The 27,725-nt window shown below is 44.7% G+C and overlaps 1 protein-coding gene across 1 annotated transcript in view; it reads left to right on the top strand.

Moving 5' to 3' along the window:
* The window catches only part of LOC139382419 (seizure protein 6-like), a 190,273-nt gene that overhangs the window by 155,935 nt on the left and 6,613 nt on the right, over positions 1 to 27,725 (top strand). The window contains exons 5-12 of the mRNA XM_071126458.1: positions 11,339 to 11,524; positions 13,275 to 13,443; positions 14,469 to 14,635; positions 17,102 to 17,296; positions 17,511 to 17,649; positions 21,180 to 21,376; positions 22,128 to 22,322; positions 23,122 to 23,313. Coding sequence (XP_070982559.1) covers positions 11,339 to 11,524; positions 13,275 to 13,443; positions 14,469 to 14,635; positions 17,102 to 17,296; positions 17,511 to 17,649; positions 21,180 to 21,376; positions 22,128 to 22,322; positions 23,122 to 23,313 — 1,440 coding nt within the window. The remainder of the gene's footprint in view (positions 1 to 11,338; positions 11,525 to 13,274; positions 13,444 to 14,468; positions 14,636 to 17,101; positions 17,297 to 17,510; positions 17,650 to 21,179; positions 21,377 to 22,127; positions 22,323 to 23,121; positions 23,314 to 27,725) is intronic.

The raw sequence follows: 27,725 nt of genomic DNA, 5'->3' as shown, positions 1-27,725 counted from the left end.
CCGCTCTCTGTCCCCTGGGTTACAACTCCAGCTCCACGGCGCTCTCTGTCCCCTGGGTTACAACTCCAGTTCCATGCCGCTCTCTGTCCCCTGGGGTACAATTCCAGTTCCATGCCGCTCTCTGTCCCCTGGGGTACAACTCCAGTTCCATGCCGCTCTCTGTCCCCTGGGTTACAATTCCAGCTCCACGACGCTCTCTGTCCCCTGGGTCACAACTCCAGTTCCATGCCGCCCTCTGTCCCCTGGGGTACAACTCCAGTTCCACGGCGCTCTCTGTCCCCTGGGGTCAACTCCAGCTCCACGGCGCTCTCTGTCCCCTGGGGTACAACTCCAGTTCCATGCCGCTCTCTGTCCCCTGGGGTACAACTCCAGTTCCACGGCGCTCTCTGTCCCCTGGGATACAACTCTATTTTCACGCCGCTGTCGGTCTCTCACACAATTGTTTATCAGCCCCTCCATCGCTTCCCCACTGAGACAGTCCCTCTGATGGTGCAAAGACTAGGCCAGATCAGGGCCAACCCAAGACCCATCCACACACATATTACATATACAGTAGACCCATCCACACACATATTACATATACAGTAGACCTATCCACACACATATTACATATACAGTAGACCTATCCACACACTTATTACATATACAGTAGACCCATCCACACACATATTACATATACAGTAGACCTATCCACACACATATTACATATACAGTAGACCTATCCACACACTTATTACATATACAGTAGACCTATCCACACACATATTACATATACAGTAGACCTATCCACACACATATTACATATACAGTAGACCTATCCACACACATATTACATATACAGTAGACCTATCCACACACATATTACATATACAGTAGACCTATCCACACACATATTACATATACAGTAGACCCATCCACACACATATTACATATACAGTAGACCTATCCACACACCTATTACATATACAGTAGACCTATCCACACACATATTACATATACAGTAGACCTATCCACACACATATTACATATACAGTAGACCTATCCACACACATATTACATATACAGTAGACCTATCCACACACATATTACATATACAGTAGACCTATCCACACACATATTACATATACATATACACACACTTATTACATATACAGTAGACCTATCCACACACATATTACATATACAGTAGACCCATCCACACACATATTACATATACAGTAGACCCATCCACACACATATTACATATACAGTAGACCTATCCACACACATATTACATATACAGTAGACCTATCCACACACATATTACATATACAGTAGACCTATCCACACACTTAATACATTTACAGTAGTTTTGTTTAGAATACAAATAACACACTTCTCATTTTATGATTGAACATTCATGAGACTGTAGCCCACACAGATCAGATCAGTATTATCTGCATAGTTCTTGTAATTTAATGTGGAAAACAATATTCACCCTTCACTCTCCCCTACACCACATTCCCCAATGTTCCTCAGTCTCCTGCCAAATGCTGCTGTTAGCCTGCCTACCAGGCATTAGGTCTCTACTGCCTCTCCTGTCAACAAATACATCTCAATTAATCCACTGATGAAATATGGAGAAGGGCGGAGTGGTTGCCGAAACGATCAATAGTGACTTAACTCAGTTTAGAAATTCCTGCCCAATTTCAGCGATACAGCGGTTATAGTTTTGGCACGCCCTCTAAGGTCATGTAAGACTAGATGACACTGGTTTTCATAAATAGTGTCATTGGCTTGAACCCACTATCTCTACTGACAGATAAATGTCAAAACAATTCACTGTAATTCAGAACAAACCATGAAGCTTCCAGCAATTGACAAGAAGGTCACATCAATCTTCTATAGACAATTTGGGTCCCGAGACAAAATCAGTTGAGAACTACTGCTCTAGAAGATCATTTGAGGTTAAAAACAGACCCTTTTCCATAAGACAAAGGCCTTCAGGTCCAGCCTCCATTGCCATTGAACCAACCCTGAATGGCAGTGATAATGCAGAACCATAATGATTGGGCTAATGATTACTTGTGGTGGACTAAGGTGTCCATTGTAGTGTATATGCAGTGAGTGATTAGAAATACATAGTTAGACAAAAGGCCAACGGTGTCCTCCCATATACCATTTATGCATTTGATTATTGCAATCACACATAGGACCATGTGGGCACATACACACATATACACTGAATTAAAGAAAAAGACACAACTGCTTTCAGACAGCGACAAAAGGGATGCTAGAAGCTCAAAACATGAATCCTATCTCCACCTACACATGTACCTCTTCAAAGTTTAGTCTGCTCTTTCCTTAATTATATCCTAAACTCTCATGGACACATCAATTAAACATTTTGGATTTGTAAAACCTGCATTTACAAAACCAGGGAATCAGGCAGGAAAATCAGTTTTTGAGATGGAATTGGAGTCTTTTCACCTACAGTTGAAGTCAGAAGATTACATACACTTATGTCGGAGTCATTAAAACTCTTTTCAACCACTCCACAAATTTCTTGTTAACAAACTATAGTTTTGGCAAGTCGGTTAGGACATCTACTTTGTGCATAACACAAGTAATTTTTACAACAATTGTTTACAGACAGATTATTTCACTTATAATTCACTGTATCACAATTCCAGTGGGTCAGAAGTTTACATACACTAAGTTGATTGTGCCATTAAACAGCTTGTAAAATTCCAGAAAATTATGTCATGGCTTTAGAAGCTTCTGATAGGCTAATTGACATAATTTGAGTCAATTGGAGGTGTACCTGTGGCTGTATTTCAAGGCCTACCTTCAAACTCAGTGCCTCCTTACTTGACATCATGGGAAAAGAAAAAAAATCAGCTAATACCTCAGAAAAAATTATAGACCTCCACAAGTCATGTTCATCCTTGGGAGCAATTTCCAAATGCCTGAGGGTACCACATTCATCTGTACAAACAATAGTACACAAGTATAAACACCATGGGACCACGCAGCTGTCATACCGCTCAGGAGGAGACGCGTCTGAATGAACGTACTTTGGTGCGAAAAGTGCAAATCAATCCCAGAACAACAGCAAAGGACCTTGTGAAGATGCTGGAGGATACAGGTACAAAAGTATCTATATCCACAGTAAAATGAGTCCTATATCAACATAACCTGAAAGGCCGCTCAGCAAGGAAGAAGCCAATGCTCCAAAACTGCCATAAAAAGCCAGACTATGGTTTGCAACTGCACATGGGGACAAAGATCGTACTTTTTGGAGAAATGTCCTTTGGTCTGATGAAACAAAAATAGAACTGTTTGGCCATAATGACCATCGTTATGTCTGGAGGAAAAAGGGGGAGGCTTGCAAGCCGAAGAACACCATTCCAACCGTGAAGCACAGCATCATGTTGTGGGGGTGCTTTGCTGCAGAAGGGACTGGTACACTTCACAAAATAGATGGCATCATGAGGATGGAAAATGATGTGGATATATTGAAGCAACATCTCAAGACATCAGTTAAAGCTTGGTCGCAAATGCATCTTCCAAATGGACATTGACCCCAAGCATACTTCCAAGTTGTGGCAAAATGGTATAAGGACAACAAAGTCAAGGTATTGGAGTGACCATCACAAAGCCCTGACCTCAATCCTATAGAACATTTGTGGGCAGAACTGAAAAAGCGTGTGCGAACAAGGAGGCCTACAAACCTGACCCAGTTACACCAGCTCTGCCAGGAGGAATGGGCCCAACCTATTGTGGGAAGCTTGTGGAAGGCTACCCAAAATGTTTGACCCAAGTTAAACAATTTAAAGGCAATGCTACCAAATACTAATTGAGTGTATGTCAACTTCTGTGTGATGACCTGACCTGAGATATCTCTGTTTTCTTTATATTTTGGTTAGGTCAGGGTGTGACTGGGGTGGATACGCTAGTTTTTGTATTGTTTAGGGGTTTTGTATGTCTACGGTTTTGTAGGTCTAGGTATTTGTATATTTATGGTGGCCTGATATGGTTCCCAATCAGAGGCAGCTGTTTATCGTTGTCTCTGATTGGGGATCATATTTAGATAGCCATTTCCCCTTTGGTATTTGTGAGTTCTTGTTCTATGTTTAGTTGCCTGTCTGTACTATTCATATAGCTTCACGGTTTGTTTTGTTATTTTGGTTAGTTTGTCCAGTGTTCATTCTTATAATAACAAAGAATGTACTCATACCACGCTGCACCTTGGTCCGATTCATATGACGAACGTGACATTCTGACTCACTGGGAATGTGATGAAAGAAGCAAAATCTGAAATAAATTAATCTCTCTGCTGTTATTCTGACATTTTACATTCTTAAAATAAAGTGGTGATCCTAACTGAGAGCATTTTAGATTGACATGAATTAGTGTGGCTGGTGTGTGTGTGGTGGCAGAGGGAGCAGTGGGATTGAAGTGGAGTGTATCTCTGTCAAACTCTTTCAAACGTGGCCTTGGTCCCTTGTGGCCGTCTTCAGACACACTTCACATCACAGCCACCAGGCAGTATGTTAGACAAGCGTCCCCCGACACCCTGTCAGACACACGTCAGAAATGCTGCCACTGGACGACGCAAGATTAAGACCCACTGACCCTCAACACCAACATTTGTTCTCTCGTCTAGTCCTCTCTCTCTCTCTCTCTCTCTCTCTCTCTCTCTCTCTCTCTCTCCTCTCCTCTCCGTATTGCTCTCTCTCTCTCTCTCTCTCTCCCTCTCTCTCTCTCTGTCTCTCCTCTCCGTATCGCTCCCTCTCTCTCTCTCTCCCTCTCTCCCCCTGTCTCTCCTCTCCGTATCGCTCTTTCTCTCTCTCTCTCTCCCTCTGTCTCTCCTCTCCGTATCGCTCTTTCTCTCTCTCTCTCTCTCCCTCTGTCTCTGTCTCTCCCTCTGTCTCTCTCTCTCTCTCTCTCTCTCTCTCCCTCTGTCTCTCCTCTTCGTATCGCTCTTTCTCTCTCTCTCTCCCTCTGTCTCTCCTCTCCGTATCGCTCCCCCTCTCTCTCTCTCTCTCTCTCTCTCTCTCTCTCTCTCTCTCTCTCTCTCTTCACTGTTTGGTAACCTACAAGTCTGGTTGCTTATCATTTCCTTGTAGCGAGAAGCCCACGTTTACTGTAACTTAATCCTTTTTTAATGAAAACCATTAAAATGGTGGCAAATTGATTTCAAACTTACACTGATATAATGATATTTTTAAAATTCACTTTGTCCTCGCCCAGTTAATAGTGATCCATCTCCTTATTATTAAACTATCGTTGAGAAGTAATTACAGCCAGAGGATTTCACGTTAACGTAATAGTAGAAGAGAATAGATTCTTACTGAATTCAATTACCACCATATTAAATGTTTAATAAGAAGGGAAATAGCATGAAATTTAACGGCAGCAAACAGAATTAGGTATTCAAAAGAGCCGGTCAAGCATAAACAAGGCATGGACTGACTGATAAGAACCAAACCCTGCTTAACGTCAATAAACGGGGCTTGTCAATGAACACACAGCAGTGTAATTATGAATGAACTACCGTTAGGATTAGAGTAATTTCATTTTGTAAGGTAAAGGTAATATAATACACCAAATTCCAAAGTACCGCCAAACTGCTGACTCCAAGGCTCTAATGTGTAAGGCACCTATAAAATAGAACAAAAATAAGCAGAGGAGTCACAGAGGAAAGTTCATGAGAATGTTTGTCATTGCAGTTCCTTGTCAGGGTTGATTAACAGGCCATCTGTGCATCCTGATTCTGGTCTACATATTTCCACAGCAGAGCAGAAGTGAAGACATTAACATGTCCGCCACGCATTATTATGTCTAGCAATCATCATCCCACTCAGAGAGGTAGCATGACCGATTCTCCTCTACTGCCTTTCATGTGTTTGCATCCTAATGATTCTGTCCCCACAGGTTAGTCTGTGATGATGGGATGTTTTAAGTCTATTGGTGATAGTGATCCATCCAGGTCAGCTCAGAATAACCCAAACCTAAGGCATCCAGCTAACCATGAAATAAACTAAATATAGGGTTCATTTGGTGACTTTTTCTGTGTGAGACTTGAACTCTGCTCGATTCCCAGTGAATGTGGAACAGACATCAATCAAACCCCAACATTTCACAGACCCACACCATCTGTGTGTCCAGTCAGTCTGTCTTTCAGTCATTCGATGTGAACCTCTGAAGTTCTGCTGTATTTCAGCCCCTCCTCTCTCTCTTCGGTTCTTTTCTTTATAGACCCCACATCACAATCTCATTAGCATTAGCAAAGACATATAAAAACGGAGGACCGTGGGTTTTTAACTGCAACGGCAACCGATAGTCTATTCACTTTTAATTAAGTTATTGTATTTGCTGGCAGTTAGCTCCTATAGCAACTCCATGGTGATCTGCTGTAGTGAGACATTTCATGGATTCACATTATTACACCATACGCCCATTACCAAAAGAGCATGAAAGCATGCTGTAAATTTAATGAAGCAAGAGCTTTTTATTGCCTTTGTGCTTTTGGCACCTGAGGTTTGAGTAGGATTGAGAGGTGTGTTGCTACTGTAGTATTTCCATGGGAACGAGGTAGACTTGTGTGTCTATGACCAGGGTACAAAGTAAGAGTTTGAAGCTATGCAATCAGAAAAAATATATATTTCTGTTCGTGTCTAAAACCTTCTGTCCACTCTTTTTTACCATATTTTAAGTGTACAGCATAAATATGGTTCCCTACTTCCCAACATGGGGATATGGCAGAGAGATGCATGCTTGTTGCCAGGTAGATTCAATGTCATTCTCGCATGTGTCTTCTCCCTTCTATGATGGGCAAAAGGACACCCCTTCCCCACCACCACATCCCTTAGGGGCCTTCAGACTCACAGGTCGGTAAGGTCATTTTACCCTTCCTTTGCTCTCGCTGTTCCGTGGAGGTTAATGTGAGGCAGCGTTTAATCCAATCTAAACACTGAAACAGATTTCCCATATGCCCCTGTCCTCTCTCCTCGGTGAGCCTGTCACACACGGTTATTCTCAATAAGGCCTGATGAGCCTGGCTGCAAATGAATCCCCTCTGTGTTTCATAATTAATGCTCGTGGATGTTGTGGAGGAGGATACATCTTCCATTAGGTCATGTAAAATACAGGAGTCTTAATAGACCATTCGTCTCTGTTAGCAAGCTAGTGCTGCTGCGTTATGAGGACAGGCCTCTCTCTGATTGCAGGCAGAGAAGAGTCAAATGGCTGAGGGGACTGAGGTGACCGCTGTGACGGCAAACTGCCACCCATTCTACATGTCTTCTTCTGTGCTAAGAGATGACAACGCGTCTGGAATTAGTCATGAGACTGGGTGCTTAGCAGCATCTTCAACGCTTGGTTTGGGAGGGTTGTGAATGCATAAATTGTGAACATGTTTAAGTTCTGGCAGAGCAGGTACATGAGGAGGAAAAACTAGCCTGAAAATCCTGCTAACATTTCATTATAAATACAGTGCCTTGCGAAAGTATTCGGCCCCCTTGAACTTTGCGATCTTTTGCCACATTTCAGGCTTCAAACATAAAGATATAAAACTGTATTTTTTGTGAAGAATCAACAACAAGTGGGACACAATCATGAAGTGGAACGACATTTATTGGATATTTCAAACTTTTTTAACAAATCAAAAACTGAAAAATTGGGCGTGCAAAATTATTCAGCCCCCTTAAATTAATACTTTGTAGCGCGACCTTTTGCTGCGATTACAGCTGTAAGTCACTTGGGGTATGTCTCTATCAGTTCTGCACATCGAGAGACTGAAATTTTTTCCCATTCCTCCTTGCAAAACAGCTCGAGCTCAGTGAGGTTGGATAGAGAGCATTTGTGAACAGCAGTTTTCAGTTCTTTCCACAGATTCTCGATTGGATTTAGGTCTGGACTTTGACTTGGCCATTCTAACACCTGGATATGTTTATTTTTGAACCATTCCATTGTAGATTTTGCTTTATGTTTTGGATCATTGTCTTGTTGGAAGACAAATCTCCGTCCCAGTCTCAGGTCTTTTGCAGACTCCATCAGGTTTTCTTCCAGAATGGTCCTGTATTTGGCTCCATCCATCTTCCCATCAATTTGAACCATCTTCCCTGTCCCTGCTGAAGAAAAGCAGGCCCAAACCATGATGCTGCCACCACCATGTTTGACAGTGGGGATGGTGTGTTCAGCTGTGTTGCTTTTACGCCAAACATAACGTTTTGCATTGTTGCCAAAAAGTTCAATTTTGGTTTCATCTGACCAGAGCACCTTCTTCCACATGTTTGGTGTGTCTCCCAGGTGGCTTGTGGCAAACTTTAAACAACACTTTTTATGGATATCTTTAAGAAATGGCTTTCTTCTTGCCACTCTTCCATAAAGGCCAGATTTGTGCAATATACGACTGATTGTTGTCCTATGGACAGAGTCTCCCACCTCAGCTGTAGATCTCTGCAGTTCATCCAGAGTGATCATGGGCCTCTTGGCTGCATCTCTGATCAGTCTTCTCCTTGTATGAGCTGAAAGTTTAGAGGGACGGCCAGGTCTTGGTAGATTTGCAGTGGTCTGATACTCCTTCCATTTCAATATTATCGCTTGCACAGTGCTCCTTGGGATGTTTAAAGCTTGGGAAATATTTTTGTATCCAAATCCGGCTTTAAACTTCTTCACAACAGTATCTCGGACCTGCCTGGTGTGTTCCTTGTTCTTCATGATGCTCTCTGCGCTTTTAACGGACCTCTGAGACTATCACAGTGTCGGTGCATTTATACGGAGACTTGATTACACACAGGTGGATTGTATTTATCATCATTAGTCATTTAGGTCAACATTGGATCATTCAGAGATCCTCACTGAACTTCTGGAGAGAGTTTGCTGCACTGAAAGTAAAGGGGCTGAATAATTTTGCACGCCCAATTTTTCAGTTTTTGATTTGTTAAAAAAGTTTGAAATATCCAATAAATGTCGTTCCACTTCATGATTGTGTCCCACTTGTTGTTGATTCTTCACAAAAAAATACAGTTTTATATCTTTATGTTTGAAGCCTGAAATGTGGCAAAAGGTCGCAAAGTTCAAGGGGGCCGAATACTTTCGCAAGGCACTGTAGGTTGTGAAAAGGTTGGTAATGTGGATAGCTTGGGACAATAAAGTTCTATCTGCGTTTCTGTCTAAATGTAATTATCGACATAGCCTAAATATCTCAGTTCATGTTGTTAAGTTCAAAATAACACAATATAACAATTGTTGACACCATTCAAACCAATGAGGGTTCATAGCTTTACAGTCAATTATCTCAGAATCAACTTTTTGTAGATAGAACCTTATAGTCCGAAGCTCTCGTAGTGACAAAGTGTTACAGACAACACTGTAAAGTCACAATTTTGGTAAAAACGTGGTGATATTTTGTAGGCTATATTTGGTTCCGCTGTCCCTGTGTGGTGGCCTGAATGTGGACTGAGCATGTGACTGAGCTCTATGGCCCAGTGTGCACCCTATCATACCTCTCCGGGTGTTGAGGGCTACTCAGAATATAAAGATGGCCATTGAATCTGCTAGTGTTACTTAGCCGCCAGCTAATCTCCCAAGCCAGTTGTTCCAACGGTATCGTTACCAGCCATAGTGAACCCATCTCATTTTATGGCCTCTATAACACAGTGGGAGGAGAAAGCTGTGGAGACAGTGGAGAGGAGGAGGCTGGCTGCCAGTGTGATTTAGTACCTGGTTGGGAGCAGCTCCACGTTAGGCCAGCCTCCAGTGCCCCCTCTGTATTAGTCTAATTGAAACAGAAACAGCAGGGTGATGATGCTATAACAACACCCCCACGCCTTCACCCCTAAGCCAGGCCCTGCTGTGCTGATACACCGCACCCCACAATAAACCATAAATAAAATGGATAGCCAAGGGGAGTGTCTGGGCCCTGCTTATTGGCTCATTGACTCAGAGGAGCGCTTTTAGCTTTCATATTGCATGCACTAGAAAGATTAGACAGCCATCAGCAGCAGGCCTCTCCTCTATCTCTGCACGACCCTCTCCTTCTGGCCTTTTATCGATGTTGGTTTTTAAGTGGGGGAGGATGGAGGGGAGGAGGCGGTATCATTTAGCCTAGGTCCAACAGGCTGTCCTCATGACAGACAGGCTCTTACCCAGCCAGGGAGATAGTCCTGGACCCAAGTTTTACTCTCAGAGGAGCTCCTGTGAAGCGTACTTTGACTTGAACTGAATGGTCTGAACTGTACAGTATGTGCCATCACTTCCTCTATGGGTTCCCTGTTACTGTCATCATATCCTCTATGGGTTCCCTGTTACTGTCATCATATCCTCTATGGGTTCCCTGTTACTGTCATCATATCCTCTATGGGTTCCCTGTTACTGTCATCATATCCTCTATGGGTTCCCTGTTACTGTCATCATATCCTCTATGGGTACCCTGTTACTGTCATCATATCCTCTATGGGTTCCCTGTTACTGTCATCATATCCTCTATGGGTTCCCTGTTACCCATATCCTCTATGGGTACCCTGTTACTGTCATCATATCCTCTATGGGTTCCCTGTTACTGTCATCATATCCTCTATGGGTACCCTGTTACTGTCATCACCTCCTTGGCAATGTCTCCTTGAGACAGAATCAATGGTGGAGTGCTGCACTGCCTTCCAACAGGATAACAGTGAAGCTGCAACAAGTACAGTCAGACAGACAGCCTGGAGCGAGAACCACACATATATCTGTTCAAAATAGCTGGAGATGAGGGGAAAACACTACCAGTTGTTTGTTAAAGATCCACTTGTGGGTCATTCTTGATATACAGACAGTACTCCAGGTCCCTATTACATGTTCACAGTTTGAGTAAAAAACAGTACTGTTATTGATCTAGGTCCCTCAGTGGGTATTCAGCCAAGCAATGCATTCTGTTGAGCATGATATGCATTAGGAAGCCATACTGTATGTGTGTGTAATGTGTCATGAATGTACCTGTATGGAGAGGCAGGAGGAAGACAAAAATGCCAGTTTCATGGCCTCCATTAGGTATATGGCCAGACCAATCCATCATCCTGAGACACTAAGGTTATTCTCTGGAATAGCACAGGTCCTATAGACATGTACTGTCTATAGACGTGTACTCTGGTAGGATAGGGTCTATGACCTGTCAGTGTTCATCCTCACACTTCTCTCTCTATATTCTTTAGGTTTGGTTCCCCTCCCTCTAAAAGGCTTTATGATGAGCAAGAAAGTATTTTTCTGTTGTTACACTTTTATTTTGAGTCAGCTTGGATGCTGTTAGTCGCCGTTTGTGTCCAACTCTCATTCTCTCTCTCTCTTCTCTTCCCTCTCTCTCATCCCACAGCCTTTGTGTTGAGCTGTACCTTTCCCCAGCGGCCGGTCTGTGGCGATGTGTCTGTGAGCAGCCTCCACTCTGGGGGAGAGGCCTACTTCTACTGTCTGACTGGGTACCATCTGCAGGGAACCAACACACTGACCTGTCTCAACGCCAGCACCCCCTACTGGAGCGGCACGGAGCCGCAGTGCCATGGTGAGGGCTGGGGGTAGCTAGCTACACACCTCTCACATCCATTTACCCCAACGGGACCAGTACACCTTGCTATGCACACAGACTTTCTCCACAGTTGTTGAACATATTAATAGACAAAAACACTCTTCCCCTCTCAATCCTTATCACAGTGTTTCAAAATGAATTTACATTCCCTGTGATTTGTCCTGTAACTATTCCTACCAGAGCATCAACACAGTTCTTCCCTTTGCAACAAGTGAGGCGTATAAGTACATAAACACGTTGTCCTCGCTGGAGCAATTAATTCCACTAGAATGATCTCACACTTACTCAGCTTGGTGTTGCTCAAAAGTTCATTGGGGTTTATTAATCATTGATTTGGGCCTTAATGGTGTGAGCTGCAGTGTATGTTGTACTGGGGTGGTGAATGTTAAACAGACAATCCTATTCAGTCAGACCTCTCCTAGGAAGTAAAGAACTAAACAAAACAAGCCACGAGCACCAGAGACTCCATCATATTTTATCTTACAGGAAGTTCACCTCTTGAGTCTACTTGTATTTCATCTTGCATAACAAGCCAGATTCAGACAGGGTTCAATCCCCAGTGCAGGACAGTTCAGAAGCAGACAGTTTAGATGTAGGATCTCATTTTTCTGCTCAGATGAGCACCAGTGATGAATAGTAAGTGAATGTTTTAGCCCTAGTCAGATAAGATAAACATTTGGAACAGTGGGTCTCTCCATTGTTTTAACAGTGAATGGACAGCAGGGAGGCTCCCTCTGAGCATTGGGCATCTTAAAGGCATAGTTTAGATAGTATAAGGATTCTCTCTCCTTATATTGGGTGACCAAACAAACCATTTAAACTGTATGTGTGTGTGTGTGTGTGTGCGTGCATGCCTGCCTGCCTGCCCCAGACCGTGGTCCCACAGCATGGTGTCTGCAGGGTGTGATTACTGATGGCAGGGCAGAGTGCCACAGGGAAGGTTAGGGCTGAGGCTGCTGCTCTGCTTTAATTAAGCTTTGTGTCTACCTAGCTGACCTTCACCTCATCTGTTGTGATACACTGATATCAATACCAGACCCACTCTCTCTTTTATTCCCTTTACACAAACTCAGAGCTTGCTCTTACTCCTCCACTCATTGTGTTCTCATGGTTTATCTCTAGCCATTGTTTCCCAAGGTATTCTTTTTCGTTACACATTCTGTTTGACTGGGATTTTAAGCAAATGTTTTTCCCAGACTAAAATACCTCTCTCTACTTCTTCTTCCTCCTCCAATCCCATCCTCCTTCTCTCCTCTCCTCCCATCTTCCTCCTTCTCTCCATCCTATCCTCCTTATCTCCTCCTCCTCCCGTCCTCCTTCTCTCCTCCTCCTTCTCTCGTCTCCTCCCATCCTCCTTCTCTCCTCATCCTCCTTCTCTCCTCCTCCTCCCCCATCTTCCTTCACTCCTCTCCTCCCATCCTCCTTCTCTCCTCATCCTCCTTCTCTCCTCCTCCTCCCCCATCTTCCTTCACTCCTCTCCTCCCCCATCTTCCTTCACTCCTCTCCTCCCATCCTCCTTCTCTCCTCTCCTCCCATCTTCCTTCACTCCTCTTCTCCCATCCCTTCCTCCTTCTCTCCATCCCATCCTCATTCTCTCCTCCTCCCATCTTCTTTCTCTCCTCCTCCCATCTTCTTTCTCTCCTCCTCCCATCTTCTTTCTCTCCACTTCCCATCTTCTTTCTCTCCTCTCCTCCCATTCCTACTTCATTCTCCATGGGCATCCCAGCTGCTTGTGGTGGCATTGTCCGGAATGCCACGGTTGGACGCATTGTGTCACCCGGTTTCCCTAGCAACTACAGCAACAACCTGACATGCCATTGGCTGCTGGAGGCCCCAGAGGGACAGCGAGTGCACGTCCACTTTGAGAAGGTGGCCCTGGCAGAGGACGATGACAGGTGTGGTGTCAGTCAGGGGGTTTACTTCACTAGAGTGGTCAGTCAGACCTGGGTTCAAATAGTGTTCATTTTCTTCCAAATATTTTGACCTTGGGTGCCAGATGAGTGGGGTTTGCACTTAGAGGGCTATTCCATTGGTTGTATTGCACCAGGCTAACTCAATAAAGTACATAACTTTAAAATAAAGAAAATACTGTCTGAACCCAAGTCTGCTACAGTGTTCTGACCTTAGTGCTCTACTCCAGTACACTATCCAGTTCTAAGTGTTCACTTGAGTTTAATAATCATTCAACAAGCAGCCAACAGAGTCCTACTGCTGGTTCTGTGACAGTTGGACATGATTCTCACTGCAGGCTCATGGTTCTGTTGTCACACATGTCATATTACCAGTCCATTCCTCTGCTACACTTCAGGGCATCGCCTCATCATCTGAGATTGAGATTCAGTGGAACATCTGTGTCTCTGTGTCAGAATGGAAATCCAATTTTGAGAAAATGGTGAGAGAGGAAAGGAGAAAGAGAGAGAGAGAAATACTGAAATAATCGGATACATTTCACTTCAATCACCTTCCTACTTTGTTTTTTGACTGTCTATTCATATTCCTTATTGGAGTCTTAATGCTCTATGATTGCATCTATAAGCTGTTGTGAATGTTTGTAAGGCAATATAACACTTCACAAGAAGGTGCTTCAAGTGAATGAATTGAATTGACAAGGACACACATATTTGAGTTAAGATAATGTTGTTTTTATGAGCGGTAGCAGCTGTGTCTGGTAACAATAACAAATATACTTTTAATCAGGTCAGTAGGCTAGCTGCTCAACTGTACTGAATGATATCACTGGCCATTTGTGCAGAACAGTCCAGCCCAATGCTTTAATACTGTATAATTTTCCTTCCTGTTGCGTCATCTCATTAGGGGCTTCTGTCCAGTTAGCTGAGTTAACTCTGAAAATGTGCCCACAATACATATTACAGTCTTAGAAATCCAACCAGGTACTAATGTGTTTTAATTTCTCTTTCAGGCTTCTGATCAAAAATGGGAAGAACATTGACTCTCCTCCGATGTATGACTCATATGAGGTAGAGTACCTGCCCAACGAGGGCCTGGTGAGCACCTCCAGACCCCTCTTCATAGAGCTCACCACTGATGGAACAGGCACCTCCACCGGCATCGCCATCAGATACCAAGGTAGACACATCCCCATGGGAGCTAACGCAACTCTTCAGGTCTCGGTTACACCTGACCCCCCTTTGACCTTCTCCATCTCACAGAGACCCTTCCAGGTCATGGCACCAATGTTTCTGACTGGGTTAGAACCAACGTTCACTTTAAACTGCGTCCGTGCACTCCCACGCACTTCCTCCACGACTGCCACGCAGAAGAAACGCCATGCTGCTCAAAGACCCAAGAGATTGAACTTCATTGAGTTTGCAACATATAGATGAATGTTTTTTTCTGTGATCGAATCAACATTATATAAGCCCCAAAATAAATCTAACTTTCATTTTACCAGGCAAGTCAGTTAAGAACAAATTCTTATTTTCAATGACGGCCGAGGAACAGTGGGCCTGTTCAGGGGCAGAACAACAGATTTGTACCTTGTCAGCTCGGGGGTTTGAACTTGCAACCTTCCGGTTACAAATCCAATGCTCTAACCACTAGGCTACCCTGCCGCCCCCTTTATAAGATTGAGTCTGTGATTTTGTTATAGACAGAGTTAGGGCGCAACGAAGTAAAATACTATTGGCGGGGGTAGCCCACGAGTGGTCTTTCAGTCAACCAGGTGTGAAAACGCTTTTCAGATCAGTTTAAGATCAGAGTCTCACGTGTGCACATTTGTAGATATTCTTTGCTAGTTATTGAGTTATCAGCCCAGTTATAGATAAGTATAGGTCAGCAATGGGGAGTTACTGATTAAGAGATTCCTGCAAGAGCACAAAATGTGTCGGCTACATTTCAAGCTGGTTTTGAAAAGCTAGTCAGGTAAAACACTTATGTCTTAATTCATTGAAGGGGCAGTGTTGTATTTTGAGGCATGCAAATACATTTTGAGATATGCAAATAAACCAATAGGCAGAGGGGTAGTCTACAGTGTCTAATTCTCTGTATGGTAATAATTGTATATTTTATTTTGTAAAGTGGATTCTTGCATCATACAACACAATACAATGCAATTTACAGTCACCTATTTGGCCCATGGTGTTACAGACCAAGTCAAATCATTAATTAATGTCAAGCCCTTCATAATATAAAAACGTTTTTAAAAGTCTCATGCAATGTAGGTCTGCATTGAACACATATCTTCTTCTTCTACTACTTCTTCTACTACTTCTACTGTAGTCTATATCATAGAAATCAAAAGCTATTTCCATGTGAAAATGTTATGGGATTTGCTCCATTGGTTTTGTTGGTAGTCCTACATTATGCTCAATTAGCCACAATAGCCTATTGGCTACTGTCTAAAACTGTAAGGGTACAGCCTCAGTGTTCACTGTAAACTCGCGGCGGAAGTTGGACAAAATTCTCCCAACATTCAAGTTTCCGCTCACAAGACCTCAGATTTGCTCAGTGCCCCCAAAATGAGAAAGAACAGTGGTTAGAACATAGGTTCCCTGTGTGCCACAAGACCAGGCATGGGGATCTAACACAAGTGGTTAGAACATAGGTTCCCTGTGGGGCCACAAGACCAGGCATGGGGATCTAACACAAGTGGTTAGAACATAGGTTCCCTGTGTGCCACAAGACCAGGCATGGGGATCTAACACAAGTGGTTAGAACATAGGTTCCCTGTGTGCCACAAGACCAGGCATGGGGATCTAACACAAGTCTTCAGGTCTCTGGAAAGTGTACTCAAGGGCACTCAAACTTCCCTCACACACTCCAGCAATGTAAAATGAGTGGAGCTAAAACCTGTTGTTTATGAAACGCATCATGCCCTGCAGACTAGTATAACCAAAAGACACTGCCTCAGGCCCTCTCCTCATCTTTCCCTCCTCTAAAGAATTGGAATGGAAAGAAGTCAAACATAAGAATCAATTAAAGTCCTCTGCTCTCACTAGTTTAGCTAGGAACTCTCTCACTAGTTTAGCTAGGAACTCTCTCACTAGTTTAGCTACGAACTCTCTCACTAGTTTAGCTAGGAACTCTCAAATGCTTTATTGTTCTCCATGCTCATGCCCAGTCATCCTCTCTACGTGTGGCAACTCATTCTTATAGGTGCCTTTTCAAAGGGCTGTTCAGAGCTTGGAGTCAGAGCCACATCACAGGTCCTGGAGTCATTATCCAATCAGATCAATTTAATCTGATTAGGGCTTCAATTTACTGTAGCAAATGGGATTACGCTGTGAGAGAGCAGCGCTGCTTATTCTAATGGACCGTGTGTGGGTTGTCTTTAACAGCATTACCCTCATCAATCTGACACAGGGTGGAACTGATTTAATAGTGCTCCTCTCACCCTGATTTGAACCATTGCATGTCAGTCAGTGGGTTGACGCAACAGACCTCCAATAAAATTAACCTCTGGGTCTGCTCCGTCCCTGATAGGAGGCGAGCTAACGGGCAAAGTCAATGGCCCACTGCATGGCAGACATGGGGCTCAGTGTCACAGTCTGGCCTTTTTTTCTGTGACTGATCCACATATCCTCTCCTTCATAGCGTTTGCAGTGGGCCACTGCTATGAGCCGTTCGTCAAGTACGGTAACTTCACCAGTAATGACAGCACGTGGGCAGTGGGGACGGTGGTAGAGTTCACCTGTGACCCTGGCTACACCTTGGAGCAGGGCTCTGTCATCATTGAGTGCATGGACCACAACAACCCCCAGTGGAACGAGACTGAGCCTGCCTGCAGAGGTATGCTGTGTGTTTTTGTTCTGTAGGAAATGAGCCATATGATATTGTTGAACAGAGTATTTTTGCTTAATCTGTGTGTGTGTGTGTGTGTGTGTGTGTGTGTGTGTGTGTGTGTGTGTGTGTGTGTGTGTGTGTGTGTGTGTGTGTGTGTGTGTGTGTGTGTGTGTGTGTGTGTGTGTGTGTGTGTGTGTGTGTGTGTGTGTGTGTGTTACAGCTGTATGCAGTGGAGAGATGACTGACTCTGCTGGAGTGGTCCTGTCTCCTAACTGGCCAGAGGCCTACGATAGCGGCCAGGACTGCATCTGGGGGATTCACGTGGAGGAGGACAGGAGGATCATGCTAGACATCCAAGTGTACGTATCTTAACTATCTCTTACGTTCTTCACTACAGATTCTCCTGAACATAAGATATAACATGTTATACAGATGCAGAAGAAGGATGTTAGCTATGGGAACCCTTTCAGTAACGTCCTGGCGTTCCCCTTCCCATAGCAGTTCAAGTGGAGAACGCCCCACCACAGAGTAGCTCTAACCTTTCTAAGAATCTTCACCCGCGCCTGAGCTCTGCAGCACGTCTCTGCACTCAGATCATTAGGAGAAGCTTTACAGCTGATGTACAAACACAGGCCTGACTTCAAACAGAAACTGCCAGTGCAAAGAACTACCCCATTGTAACTGGTTAAACAAATGAAAGAGAAAAGGGCTGAAGATAAAATAATATCTTGCTCTTGGATGGGACACATAAGTACCAGCAGACAAAGGTTAATTACCAACTGGAGCGGAAACTAATTATTTAACGGGGGTTCGGACAGAGGTGGTGTGTGTTCTGCTGAATCAGATAGGTTGAGTTGAGCAGAGCAGGGGAGAGGAGTGAGTGTTTTCCGTGATAGTGATGTCAGGTGAAGGCTGGGAACAGAAGACCCTGCTGTGTCAGACCCTGATAGATTAACCATGCGTACAATCATTTGGCTTCCTTAATTAAGAACTGGCTCATTTGCATATGTTGTCTCTCTTGCTCTTCTCTCTCTCTTCGGAACGCCTCAGCTGTGGTTGTACATTCTGAAGCATTGTATTAAATGGCATCCCCCATGTTTGGTACAAGAAGCTGTCAACATAATTAATTTCCTATTCATATAGAGGGGAAGCGATTTGGGCAGATATGACTTTCAGGGACAACGGTGAAGCACGTTCAGCTCAACCTCGGTGCGTTGATGAGAATTCAGCTTGAGTGTGCATGGGAGTGAGACAGAGAGATCATCTACAGGATTTCCTCGCCATTTCCTTCAGTTTTGATGTGAACATCAATATCAGCATATGCTGAACAAGGAGAAATATTAGAACCTAACATCTGAAATCTCAGTTTAAAGGCAGCACTCAAACCATTGTTATCCTTCACTACATCCTCAGGGATCCTCTGATCATAGTGATGAAACCAGTGCTGCACAAGGAGTGATAATCTGAACACACAGACTTTCGTGCCATGAACTCGCATGTTCCATGTCTGATGGCTCCCTCCTGGCCCACTAGTCACGCCAGTGTTCTGGAACACAATTGCACGGTGTGCCTTCCTAAAGCTCATTACCAGGGTTTAGGAACACTTTACCACAGTAATGAGAACACTCTCATTCCTCTATAATCATTCATCACTGCCCAGCGTCCTGTTCACCACTCCCACAATCACACAGGACCAGGGGCCCTAATGACGGCTGGGACACTCATTCAAGGGCCCTTCTAATGACGACTGGTTCATCCCAACCAACCAGGAGGGCTAGCTAGGTGCCTGTTAAGGGCTCAGGTGCAGGAGGAGGGGCTGTGAATGACATGCAGGTGTGGAGGATGGTACACCTGGGGTGTAGTTCAGCAGCCTAAGTTCAGATGCTCCAAATGTTGACGAAGTGCTCCAACGCCTAAATGGTGTTTAGGAGTGTATGGGAATGTGATTTAGCTGTGTCTCTGCCTTGATGATTATCAGAAATACACAAACACCCATGCATATGACTTTTGGCAGTTCTAGTTCATGTAAATAATTTGTACACATGCATGCATACATTCACGTACATACCAATATACACACACTGTATATACCACCCCAGTAGTCCTATGGCATTAATAAGGGAGGAAATAGTTTGCAAGTCAAATATGATGTGAAAGACAGACAGTGATTTTGGTAGTTTCCATTTTGGCTTCCATTATAGTGTACTTTTTAGTGAGAAGAGCGACAGGATATTTCATGCATTGATGCATCAAATATTAGTTATAGCACTTATACCTTGATTAGGTTTGTCTCCCAGGGCTGGAAGTTGGCAGGAGAACTCATTGACTTATTTCATCACTAGTATCACTGATAACTGTGTTGACTCTGAGCCTGCTTGTCTGGATATGTTAGCCTAGTTGAGGCGGAGTGAAGGGCAGTGGATCTGGATCCCTGTCCAGTCAAGATCTCACAAGCCAGAGAGGAGTGGATTAGAAATGGGATATTCCATCAGAACATTCATTCAGGTTAGTCTGTGGGAATTAAGAGGTGCAGGGGTGAGATGAAAGGAGAAGATTCTAATGATCATTGAGCAGCCATCATGACTCACAAATGACTGCGTTTAATCAAATTGTGATTTGTATTGAGGGGTATTAATTTTGCTCAAACTAGCTAGAAACGGGCAGGTGGTATTTATGTTTTACTTGTCCTGGACATGAATGTCAAGTTCTCTCAGAGGTGGGGAATAGAGAATGCCATTGCAGATGAGGAGTTGTCTGAGATAATGCATTCTGAAGGAACATGGTGGCAGGCAGCTGGGCCTGTGGGCTGAGTCAATCTGAGCCTGTGTTTAAATTACACTAAATCAAATCACTGCCACACAATAGAAAGCATGATTAATTTTCGCTGCAGATACGGCAGCACAGCTATGCAAAGGCTTGTTTAACTTCATCACAACAAATTTAATGCAAGCTGATACAATTTCTCAATCTGTCCCGCTCTGTTGAGGTGAGAAGCATTTTCAGGTGTCAATTAATTACTGCAGGTTTAGCATTTTCTGTAGGGGTAATACAGATGCATCAGCAGAAAATACTCACTGGTCACACAATGGTTGAATCAATGTTGTTTCTACATCATTTCAATGAAATTAAGTTGAACCAAAGTGGAATAGACGTTGAATTCAAGTCTGTGCCCAGTGGGTAGGCTAAGCTGTCCTGACATTTAATTAGTCTGATACACCTGATCTTTGCCAAGTCGTATGTGCATCATATTTTTAATGTCTTGATTCTTAACTCAGTTTACAGAGTGCAAACAGGTCGATGAGATTGAGACATTTTTACACTCTCTCTGTTATTCATGTCATACAATACACTACTGATACACGACTGTATTACAGAACCAAATCTCTTTATCGTTCAAATCTTTCCGTTTTTTTTCTTCTGTTAGGCTCCAAAGTGATTAATAGTTCAATTGCTTGCGTTGTAATGAGTTTTATCAGGAGCCACTTGTGATTAATTTGAGACAGGAAAGAGTAACAGGTCACTTCCCGATTCTGGCGGAGTGTGATTTCCTCCCTACTTTACATCCTGTCCTGGTTCTTAAGCAGAGGGCTCTGTCTCAGGTGACACATTTAAAACAGGAGATTTTTTTTGAAAGTGATAAATTACCTCATGGTTTTGTCACTTTCTTTTCAGTAGAGCTGTGGTGCTCCAAAGTAAACGGAACCTTTAAACGGAGCGTCTCAAAGCAACAAACGTATTTTAGTGAGGATGCTTTCACGTTTTTAAAACAGATACAGAAAACAATGACAAAGAAACTATATGACAAATGAGCTAGTAATGTGAGAGTGTGCATGAAAACCAATTCATTGTGCACGGTGAAATATATTTTCCTTCTGTCTTTGTGCTCCAGCCTCAACATAGGGAAGAACGATCTGCTGACGTTCTATGATGGAGATGACCTGACTGCTACGGTGCTCGGTCAGTACGGTGGCTCACGGCCACACTTCAAACTCTACACCTCCATGGCTGACGTCACCATCCAGTTCCAGTCTGACCCGGCCACCAACATCTATGGCTACGGCAACGGCTTTGTGGTGCACTTCTTCGGTAAGACTCCGGAGTGAGTTAGGAGAGAGTGTGAACAGAAGTAAAGAGTTAAAGAGACAGAAGGGCAGTGAAGAGGGGAGATGAGTAAGGAGGAGGAGAGTTCTAGAGGGTTCAGGAGGAGGAGACTCTCTTAAACATAAAAAGGAAGGGGCCCCTTCCATCAGCACGGTCGTCACGACACCGGAGCGGAGCCAACCCATAAAGCAGACATCTGATAAGACGTAATGAATTCCATGTAGAGAGAGGGAGAAAGAGGAGGCAGCAGAATACTGATGACTGGGAGAGAGAAGAGTGAGTAAAAGAGAGAAGCGAGAGAGGACAAAGGGAAGGCAGAGAGAGAGAGAAAAGGCAGAGAGAGAGAGAGATTTATAGTCTGTTCATGCCTCTGACAGAGATGGAAAGCAAGGCCCAGCCAAGTGGTGCAGCTGTCTGGTATTGTGCCCGTCAGAGACCCAAACACAATTACTGCGTGTGTTTGTCCACATTAGCCTCGTCTGCAGGGTGCCCTGCCCTCTCTGGCTTCTGCTGTGGCTAGAACGGACCCCGCCAGGCTGCCTGGCAGACAGACATCCGATTGCATGGCACTTGTCACACTAGATTGAAATTCCTACAAAATGGATGTCCTCTATTGTGTTTGTCCTGAGGTTCATTCATTTGAATGCAAAACCACACCACTCAAGCTCTGTGTGCTCTGTGAAGTCAGTGCCTTTTTCTCTGGCTTCCTTTCTCTCTCCTTCGTTCATGGATACAGAAGTGCCTCGTAACGACACGTGTCCAGAGCTCCCAGAGATCACCAACGGCTGGAAGAGCACCTCCCACCCTGAGCTGGTCCATGGCACGGTGGTCACCTACCAGTGCTACCCAGGTTTCCAGCTGGTGGGTACAGAGCTGCTCATGTGCCAGTGGGACCTGACCTGGAGTGGAGACCTGCCCAGCTGTGAGAGAGGTGACTACCACACACACACTGGCACACAGAAGGTGCATTTTAGGTGTGAGAAGCAGTTTCAGTTAAGGACAGGCTAAAGCAGAGGCTGATGGGTAAAAGCATTCACTGCTTTTCTGACAACACAACCCTTTTTTATGTATAGACCAACGTATCAGTGAGGTGAGTAGGCTCTGTGTTCCAGCTCCTCCACACATTACTCCTGTTCTATCCAGACGACCTGGATGCTGCGGAGTAGAGACAGGATAGTGTGACAAAGTCCTTGGTCTTGGTCACGTCTCACACAGTGACAGGCACAGCATCACTGACCGATAACAAGACACAGGGGTTTGGAGACTCATTTGGACGTCTGTCACGTGAACATTATTGCCATACTGACCTTTATCCTACTAGACCCAGGATTGGGTTCATGGTTTGCTGTTGTGTGGGACTGAAACACAGAGATAATCTCTTTATTTTCCAGCTCGGTGGGTTTGTGTCTGCAGGCTTTAATTAGAAAAAGGCCCAGGCACCACTCTGGCCCCATTGGTTAACCACAAATAAGCATTGACAACTGCTAATGATTTTAAAAAAAATAACTAATTGTATTCCCTGCACATGAGTAAAACTCTGTTTTTTTATGTGTGTGTGTGTGTGTCTGTGTGTGTGTGTGTGTGTGTGTGTGTGTGTGTGTGTGTGTGTGTGTGTGTGTGTGTGTGTGTGTGTGTGTGTGTGTGTGTGTGTGTGTGTGTGTGTGTGTGTGTGTGTGTGTGTGTGTGTGTGTGTGTGTGTGTGTGTGTGTGTGTGTGTGTGTGTGTGTCAGTGCTGTCGTGTACAGACCCAGGTACTGTGGAGCACAGTCGCAGGGTGATGTCCAGCCCGCGTTTCACTGTAGGCTCCACCATCCAATACATCTGTAACAAGGGCTACACTCTCTCTGGAAACAGCCTGCTCTCCTGCTACAACCACGGCTCCTCCGGACCTAAATGGAGCGAGAGGCTACCCAAATGTGACTGTACGTACCCCCTGGGCTTCAGCCTGCTAAAACATCTCCATCATACACACTTCCCAGCAAGCACATGGTTCCTTGGACATTGTGGGTATATTCGTTTTTGGTTTCCCATTGGTTCTGGGAACAAAGCTGGTAAAACTGATTTCTTTTAAACGTTCTGAGAACGGAAGTGAAAATTTCACCTGTCCTGGGAACATACATTTTTAGGTTGCAGGGAGGTTCTAAGAACGTTTTGCTACATTTCCCTGAATGTTTTCCTTTAAGATTTATTTATGTTCTGAGAACAGAAATTATAGGTTATTTGAAGGTAATTAAATAACATTATGAGAATAGATTTCAATAAGACTTTTAACAACACAACTGGCTTAGTTTGGGTTAACTGTTTAACTCCAAGAAGATATGGGATTTGTTTAGGGAGTGATTGTTATTTATAATAAGGGTTACATGGAGAAAATCTGACTTGAAATTGAAAATGGATGACCCTCCCTTCGGCAAAATATATTTGACCTAAACCCTCACTGAACTCTTGAAAAAAAATAACAAGTGACCCTCTTCTACAACCAAAATAATATTTAAAACAAAGTGGATAGCAGAGCACTGTCTACTGTTTACCCTCACTTCCTGGACAGAGCAAAGCCTTAGATATGCAGTTTTACAAACTGTTCTTCATCCTGTAAACAGTAGATGGCAACGCAGAAATGTTGATAGCACACAGGGATGCAGGCTAAAAGGTCATGGGTTCGTAGACCACCATGGACAAGAGTAGGGTTAGAAAGATCTTATATATAGTAAAACCATTGCATGAGTCTATCATCGTATTTGCAGGTCTGAGAAAAAAGTGGCCTTTTATAAACATGTCCTGCAATTCTACGTAATTTTACCCATTAGCAGAATATTTTTTAATACCACACAAATTACCGAAATTATAGGCTAAGAATGGACAGAGAAATAGGGCTATGTGTTCACCTTATCATATTTCTCCAATGCCAAATCAGTGTGTCTTGTTTGCAAATAATTAAGTCGGTGACTTCATTAGGAGTCTGAGCATGGTAGGCTACTTTCATAATTTAGGCCCACCATTCCACCCCAGACAGAGTGGTCCTACCATTCCACCCCAGACAGAGTAGTCCTACCATTCCACCCCAGACAGAGTAGTCCTACCATTCCACCCCAGACAGAGTAGACCTACCATTCCACCCCAGACAGAGTAGACCTACCATTCCACCCCAGACAGAGTAGACCTACCATTCCACCCCAGACAGAGTAGACCTACCATTCCACCCCAGACAGAGTAGACCTACCATTCCACCCCAGACAGAGTAGACCTACCATTCCACCCCAGACAGAGTAGACCTACCATTCCACCCCAGACAGAGTATACCTACCATTCCACCCCAGACAGAGTAGACCTACCATTCCACCCCAGACAGAGTAGTCCTACCATTCCACCCCAGACAGAGTAGACCTACCATTCCACCCCAGACAGAGTAGACCTACCATTCCACCCCAGACAGAGTAGACCTACCATTCCACCCCAGACAGAATAGACCTACCATTCCACCCCAGACAGAGTAGACCTACCATTCCACCCCAGACAGAGTAGACCTACCATTCCACCCCAGACAGAGTAGACCTACCGACGCAGAAAAATGTAAGCTTTAACTGCTGGCTACTTGTCTTCCGTGGCTTAACCCAACGAGAGAAGGTCACAAGTGTTTCCTTAAAAGCTGTCTGGGTTTAAACATATTCTATTGTACAGAAAGTGAATAGCTTAATCAATTGATAGTGACAGAATTAGATTACTTCCCAAGCAAAGTCTAGTCTTTCCCGGGTATTTTGCAGCTTGTTTCGAGCATAAAGCATTGCTGACCAAAGTGCTGTTATAGAGATTTTATATAATCAGATCCCTTTTATTTTCTTAAAAATCTTCAACTAACAAGGGGTGGGCCTATGCTTTTTTTGCAAATTTCTTTAATAAAAATGTAGGCCTGTGGCATACCCTCTCAGTCTTGGTTTTAATTTAACAGCCCTTCACTAACACGGAGGTAGGCTACTTAAAGAGTGCATGGTAGGTGGAGGAATTGACCGACACAAAATAGCCTAATTGTCTGTCAAAGAAATAGGCTTCAACACAAAGCCCTCTTGTTGTTAGTGAAGTCTAATTAAAATGAGCTTTCCATTTCTGATTGGTTGTGCCGCGGGTATTGCTTCAAGTTTCAGCACCACAATGTACGTTACGTGAATCTGGATTATTGTGAGGTCAATAACTCTCATAAATACATCATGGGCAAGAAACATTGTTTTTATTCAAATAAATTATAGTAGTAGCAAGCTATCAAATTTGACCCTCTGTCCTTCGCGCTCTGCTTCTCAAACTGAACAGAACATAGGCTATAGGCTAGTCTGTGCGCAAGATAGTGCATTTTTTGGACTAGGCCTAATCAGAAGAAGCCATCGTCTCTCCTGAACTATCACCATAGCAGCCCCAAACATTTCTTGGGGGGGGGCTAACAGGGAGTATGGCTATGCCAGGTAGGAGACCTGAGCAGACTCCCTGTGCTTACCGGGGGGCTAGAGAGACCGGACAGGCACCGTGTTATGCAGTGGTGCGCACGGTGTCTCCAGTGCGGGTGCATAGCCCGGTGCGGTATATTCCAGCTCCGCGTGTCTGCCGGGCTAGATTGAGCGTCGAGCCTAATGCCATGAAGCCGGCTCTACGCAGCTGGTCCCCAGTGCGTCTCCTTGGGCCGGCTTACATGGCACCAGCCTTGCGCTCGGTGTCTCCGGTTCGCCTGCATAGCCCAGTGCGGGCTATTCCACCTCGCCGCACTGGCAGGGCGACCGTGAGCATTCAACCAGGTAAGGTTGGGCAGGCTCGGTGCTCAAGAGCTCCAGTGCGCCTGCACGGTCCGGTTTTTCCAGTACCACCTCCACACCCCAGCCCTCCGGTAGCAGCTCCCCGCACCAGGCTTCCTGTGCGTGTCCTTGGCCCAGTACCACCAGTGCCAGCACCACGCATCAGGCCTACAGTGCGCCTCGCCTGTCCAGCGCTGCCAGAGCCTTCCTCCTCTCCAGCGCTGTCGGAGTCTCCCGCCTGTTTAGCGCTGTCAGAGCTTTCCGCCTCTACAGCGCTGCCGGAGTCTCCCGCCTGTTCAGAACTGCCAGTTAGCATAGAGCTGCCAGTTAGCATAGAGCTGCCAGTTAGCATAGAGCTGCCAGTTAGCAAGGAGCTGCCAGTTAGCATAGAGCTGCCAGTCTGCAAGGAGCTGCCAGTCTGCATAGAGCTGCCAGTCTGCATGGAGCTGCCAGTCTGCATAGAGCTGCCAGTCTGCATGGAGCTGCCAGTCTGCAAGGAGCTGCCAGTCTGCAAGGAGCTGCCAGTCTGCATAGAGCTGCCAGTCTGCAAGGAGCTGCCAGTCTGCAAGGAGCCGCCAGAGCTGCCTTTCTGCAGGATGCCGCCAAAGCTGCCAGTCTGCAAGGAGCCGCCAGAGCTGCCAGTCTGCAAGGAGCCGCCAGAGCTGCCAGTCTGCATGGAGCAGCCAGGGCCGCCAGTCAGCATGGAGCAGCCAGGGCCGCCAGTCAGCATGGAGCAGCCAGGGCCGCCAGTCAGCATGGAGCAGCCAGGGCCGCCAGTCAGCATGGAGCAGCCAGGGCCGCCAGTCAGCATGGAGCAGCCAGGGCCGCCAGTCCCGCCAGTCGACCAGATTCTCCCAGATCCGCCAGTCGACCAGATTCTCCCAGATCCGCCAGTCGACCAGATACTGAGCTTCCTCTCACAACACCATAGTTTACTTTGTATTTTCATGTTTTGATTGGTCAGGGTGTGATCTGAGTGGGCATTCTATGTTTCATGTCTTGTTTGTCTATTTCTATGTTCAAGTCAGAGGCAGGTGTTCGTCATTGTCTCTGATTGGGAACCATATTTAGGTAGCCTGGGTTTCACTGTGTGTTTGTGGGTGATTGTTCCTGTCTATGTGTTTTTCACGTTTTTTGATCAGCAAGAACAGAGCAGGGCTCAGGGGTGGAACATCCATTGTAGTGTGTAATGCAGCCTGGTTTTATTTACACCGTCCCAGCAGCTATCTTAGAAATATAACTTTGCTCTGTGCTTCTCCAAACATGCACTTCGTAGCCTATAGGCTATGGATCATTTGATTGAGACCACACTAAATAGCCTATAGGCACAATTTAAATTGCATGCCCAGCGGATAATCAGAGATGAGGGGCAATATCGATTTTTATTTTTTTGTTTCACCTTTTTTTAACCAGGTAGGCCAGTTGAGAACAAGTTCTCATTTACAACTATGACCTGACCAAGATGAAGCAAAGTAGTGCGACACAAACAACAACACAGAGTTACACATGGAATAAACAAACGTACAGTCAACAACACCATATATAGCCTAATAAGCAGC

This window comes from Oncorhynchus clarkii, chromosome 24 (genome assembly GCF_045791955.1).
Source record: "Oncorhynchus clarkii lewisi isolate Uvic-CL-2024 chromosome 24, UVic_Ocla_1.0, whole genome shotgun sequence".
In the NCBI taxonomy this organism is placed as follows: Eukaryota; Metazoa; Chordata; class Actinopteri; order Salmoniformes; family Salmonidae; genus Oncorhynchus; species Oncorhynchus clarkii.
Note: the sequence above shows the minus strand (reverse complement) of the source record. Positions and strands in the feature narration are given on the sequence as shown.